The sequence below is a fragment of the Otolemur garnettii genome, unplaced genomic scaffold (assembly GCF_000181295.1).
Source record: "Otolemur garnettii isolate 467f Iridium unplaced genomic scaffold, OtoGar3 scaffold00025, whole genome shotgun sequence".
Lineage (NCBI taxonomy): Eukaryota > Metazoa > Chordata > Mammalia > Primates > Galagidae > Otolemur > Otolemur garnettii.
In genome coordinates this window covers 20,889,333-20,894,484 of record NW_003852420.1, presented here as the reverse complement: position 1 = coordinate 20,894,484, position 5,152 = coordinate 20,889,333, and the positions used below count along the sequence as shown (strand labels likewise).

The following is a 5,152-nucleotide window of genomic DNA, read 5'->3' as shown; positions in this document are numbered from 1 at the left end:
AAAAAAAAAAAGAAAAAGAAAAGAAAACTCCTGATGGGACACAGTTAGTCTTTGGTTTTTATATATGCAGGCTTTCCTGTTCTTTAGGTGAAGAGCAACAGCATGGTGGGTGGACCTGATCCATACCTTAAAGAATTCGGCATTGTCGTGCACAATGAAATGACGGAGCTCACGGGCAGAGTACTTCCAGCACCAATGCTGCAATACGGAGGCCGGGTAAGCTTTTTATATTATTCCGCAAGCTTCTCCCACCATCACTCAAAAAGAATAACGCAGGGCTATTTTGCTGCACCACACTAAATTTACCCCTAGTTTTGCTCATTATTGCCCTTTGTCTTTTGGCTCAAACCAGATAGAATTCTGTTTATTCCTTTATCAACATTAAAATGGCCTTAGATTGTAATAGTTTTCTCTTTTCTTTTCTTTCTTCTTCTTAAGAATAAAACAGTGGCCACACCCAACCAGGGTGTCTGGGACATGCGAGGAAAGCAGTTTTATGCCGGCATTGAAGTTAAAGTTTGGGCAGTTGCTTGTTTTGCACCTCAGAAACAATGTAGGGAAGATTTACTAAAGTAAGTATCTGAATGTTTTCAGCTCAGTAATATCCCTTCCAGATACGAAAAGACCATCTTTATGTGAATGTGCCGTGTACATTGGCACTAAATCCTTGACTCCTATAGTGACACCATCTGGCTATATGGAAAAGACCTTATAGTGCAGTAAATTGCAAACTTGGAATTACATTAAGAATCTGACTCAGCTTCTTTACATTTGGAGCAGAAATTTCTGACTAACAAGGCTGTAGCAATGCTGATTGGTGAATTCTTGAGTTCTTAGTGAAGCTTCCTTTGGTATTAATTGTATCTTTCCAGCTAAGATAGAAACAAGCTTATTTTGGGTCATAATTGATGAGTGAGCTGGTGAGAGTATGGTTTACATCTTACAGCTGTGTCTGTATAATGGCAGTTAGTGAGAAGGGTGGAGGAAAATCAAGAAAAGAGAACTGGGATGAAAGAAAGTAATCCTACAAAATATTGGCAAATGCACAAAAGGAATTAATCCGAAAGCTTTGTACATAGATTGAAATAACAACGTAAATCTAAAATTTAAAACTTCAAAATGAACTTTGCTTTTTTGAAGTGATTTCTTTTTGACGTTGTTATCAAACCAAATCTGTCACACGTTTGAATGTAATCCTAAATATACTGATTTTGTAACAGCGTGTTTCTGTGGTCTCAGTTGAGCACAAGCTTATCCAACTTTTCCTACACCAGATTTACCAAAATGCACGTTACCTGAAATTTTGACCCTGCTTTTCTTCTTCAGTCTAGAATTAAGGATTTGAATGCTTGAAAAAGATCTTTGGGCTCGGCGCCTGTGGCTCAACCGGCTAAGGCGCCAGCCATGTACACCTAAGGTGGCGAGTTCGAATCCCCAGCCCGGACCCGCCAAACAACAATGACGGCTGCAACCAAAAAATAGCCGGGCGTTGTGGCGGGCGCCTGTAGTCCCAGCTACTTGGGAGGCTGAGGCAGGAGACTCGCTTGAGCCCAGGAGTTGGAGGTTGCTGTGAGCTGTAATGCCACGGCACTCTACCCAGGGGGACAGCTTGAGGCTCTGTCTCAAAAAAAAAAAAAGAAAAAAGAAAAAGAAAAAGATCTTTGAAGAGGCATGCTATTCTAGTTCCTGGGATGCAGGAACTTATTTAGAATTACTTAGAAGTTCAAAGCAATTTGATAGTTTAATAATACAGATTCTCCTCTGTTATAATTACAGAGATACAATTGTCAGTTTACTTGGGGGAACGAGTTAAAGGGTTTCTCTTCTTTGTTTGTTTCTAATTTTGACTAAGAATTTATAAGACTGAAATAAGTATATTAGAAAGACATTAACGCTAAGAATGTACTCTGAAATAAAAACACTGTGCCATTGTTTCTGTTTTAACAGGAGTTTCACTGACCAGCTGCGTAAAATCTCTAAGGATGCGGGAATGCCCATCCAGGGTCAGCCATGTTTCTGCAAGTACGCACAAGGTGCAGATAGCGTGGAGCCCATGTTTAAGCATCTGAAAATGACATATGTGGGCCTACAGCTAATAGTGGTTATCTTGCCTGGAAAGACACCTGTATATGGTATGGACGCTTGACTTCAAGTATTAGATATAAGAGTCAGGATAAGCTAGGTCATGCTGCAGTCGCAAACACCACCAAATCTTTGGTTCAGAATAACTAAGATTTATTTCTTGCTCCTGCTGTGTGCGGTCCACTGAGGGGAGACTGCAGCCTCTATTCTGTGTCATCATGTCATCCACTCTTGGGACACAGCCTGGCAGAGCAGACACTATGTAGAATGTTGATGGCCCCATATCTTTTCTCTCTGCAGCTTCATGCTCACAACCAACTGGATGGCCTTACCCAATCTGTGTGGGGAGAGTGGAGATGGGAGCAGGAGACGCAGTGTAATCCTGCCATAGTCCCAGAAACTATGAGAATTGGAATGTTCAGTAGTAAAAAACTTTTAGGAATGTCAGAGTAGGGAAGAGTAGGGGAGGCTGCCACTTCCAGAAGAGGATTTGCTTCATTTGTATTTATTATAAGAAGAATCATACAGAGTTTGTTTGGCTGTCATCCAAGTAAAGGATACAGGAGATACAAACCAGCTGTTTAAACTTTACAAAATGTCATTAACCCTCTCTATATACAGTTACCCCCAGTGTTTACAGAAAGAAAAAGAAGTGTGGAGGGGAGAGGTTAAAATTCAGAAGGCTGGTATGTGTACTGAGAAGAAGGAGCTAGGGAGATTGAATCCTTTGCCAGACCAGTTGGGTGGAGAGAGGAACCTCAAGGGACTGAGTGAGCAGGGGCAGCAGCGCCAAAGAATAAAGGAAGCAAGCTGGCTTCACGGCCTGCAGGAAGGGAAAAAAGCAGGAGGGGACAGGCCTATCCAAACAGGCAGAAAAAATTGCCCTTGAGGGTTTAACAGATAAAAGGACCTGAGAAGCATCTAGTGCAGTGTACAGTGTGTAGTAGCTGCGCTGTGAAGTTAATGTGCATTTCTCCCCTTTACTCTTTGTAACTAGGAGGCTATTTAAAACCTTTTTTTTTTTTTTTTGAGACAGAGTCTCAAGCTGTTGCCCTGGGTAGAGTGTTGTGGCATCATAGCTTACAGCAACCTCCAACTCTTGGGCTCAAGGGATCCTCTTGCCTCAGTTTTTCTATTTTTAGTACAGATGGGAGTCTCACTTTTGCTCAGGCTGGTCTCAAACTCAGGAGCTCAAGCTGTCCACCTGCCTCGGCCCCCCAGAGTGCTAGGATTACAGGCGTGAGCGACTGTGCCCTGCCTATAAAACCTTTTGAAATTAATTAATTAACTTATTTTTGTAGCGGAGGTGAAACGTGTTGGAGATACCCTTCTAGGTATGGCCACACAGTGTGTCCAGGTAAAAAATGTAGTGAAGACCTCACCCCAAACCCTTTCCAACCTTTGCCTGAAGATCAACGCAAAGCTTGGAGGAATTAACAATGTGCTCGTACCTCATCAAAGGTAAGATTCTGAATTCTGTTTTTCCTACTTTTGTTACTTGTATAATTCATAACAAAGCACAGACATCTCAAATATGTTTCTCAATTACTTTTTCTCATATATGTATATACCCGTGTGCCCACCACCCAGGTTAAGATATTGATGGAGCATTTCTGGCACCCTGTCAAGCTTCCTGCGTGCTCCGAGTAGATAACCCCCAAAGGGGACCACCATTCTGACCTCCAGCACCATACATTAGTTTTGCCTGTTTCTGAATTTTAGAAAAAAGGCACTATTTTGTGTCTGTCTTCTTCTGTTCAACTTTATGAGATTCACTTATGTTGTTGTATTTAATAGTATTTTAGTATCATGTCATTATATAAATAAATTATATAATTTTAATCTATTCTACTACCACTGATCGATATTCTTGTATAGTCATCGTACAATTCTGCATTTTTGGTGAATGTAACCTCTCTTTTTTGTGTGTGTGGAATTCTAGGAGTGGAATTACTGACTTTTAAGAATAGAGTTATAGAGAATTTGTATAGTTGGCATTAAATATACAAATTTACACTCCCCTGATGATTATGTTAATTAATTATGAGTGTATTTTCATACACTCATTAGTCATTTGGACATTTTTCTGGTGGGCCTATTCAGTCCTTTGCCCATTTTCTATTTTAGGCATAGAAAAAAAAGACTTTTTTGTGAGTCTTTTTTATTATTTTGTAGTAGTTCTTTGTAGTTTCTTAATATAAATTTTTGATGGGATATAGGTATTGCAAATATATTTTCTCACTCTGTCTTTTGCCTTTTTACTCTCTTAAATAGTAGCTTTTGATGAACAGACGTTCTTAGCGGGGCGGCGGCTCATGCCTATAATCCTAGCACTCTGGGAGGCCAAAGCAGGTGTATTGCCTAAGCTCATAGGTTTGAGAACAGCTTGAGCCAGAGCAAGACCTTGGCTCTAAAAATGGGTAGGTATTGTGGGTGCGCCTGTAGTCCCAGCTACTTGAGAGGCTGAGGCAAGAGGATCCCTTGAGCCCAAGAGTTTGAGGTTGCTGTGAGTTGTGATGCCATGGCACCCTACCCAGGGCAACATAGTGAGACTTGTCCCGCCCCCCCCCACCCAAAAGAACAGAAGTTCGTAATAGGGTTGAATTTGATCAAAAAAAAATTTTTTTTTTTGCAGTTTTTAGATGGGGCTGGGTTTGAACCCACGACCTCCTGTATATGGGGCCAGTGCCCTACTCCTTTGAGCCACAGGTGCTGCCCAGAATTTGATCAATTTTTTTATGTCCCATTTAGAAACCCTGTCCATCCTACTCCCATAGGCTTTTTCTTTAAATTTGAACCTGTCAGATTAACTCTAGAGTAACCAAACACCAAGGCAAGGCAGGAATATTATAGATAAAGTGCCAGCTGGGAGTGGAGAGATTTGAGTACTGTGTCCCTGTGTGAAATTTTTAATATCTCTGGGCCTCAGTTGCTTATATATCAAGATAATAATATCTGCCTTGTTGATTTTAACATGTTTTCATGTGACATCTTATATAGGAAAATGATTTGAAAAGTTAAATTTCCTAACTCTCTGAGAGGCCGAGGCAAGTCGATTGCTTGAGCTCAC

The 5,152-nt window shown here is 40.9% G+C and overlaps 1 protein-coding gene across 3 annotated transcripts in view; it reads left to right on the top strand.

The window, feature by feature from the left end:
* Positions 1-5,152, top strand: part of AGO4 (argonaute 4, RISC catalytic component) — a 38,324-nt gene that overhangs the window by 16,968 nt on the left and 16,204 nt on the right. For all 3 annotated transcript variants that reach the window (XM_003788265.3, XM_023512225.1, XM_023512226.1), the window contains 4 exons: positions 88-216; positions 439-572; positions 1,948-2,132; positions 3,384-3,543. In XM_003788265.3, the coding sequence (XP_003788313.3) occupies positions 88-216; positions 439-572; positions 1,948-2,132; positions 3,384-3,543 (608 nt within the window). The remainder of the gene's footprint in view (positions 1-87; positions 217-438; positions 573-1,947; positions 2,133-3,383; positions 3,544-5,152) is intronic.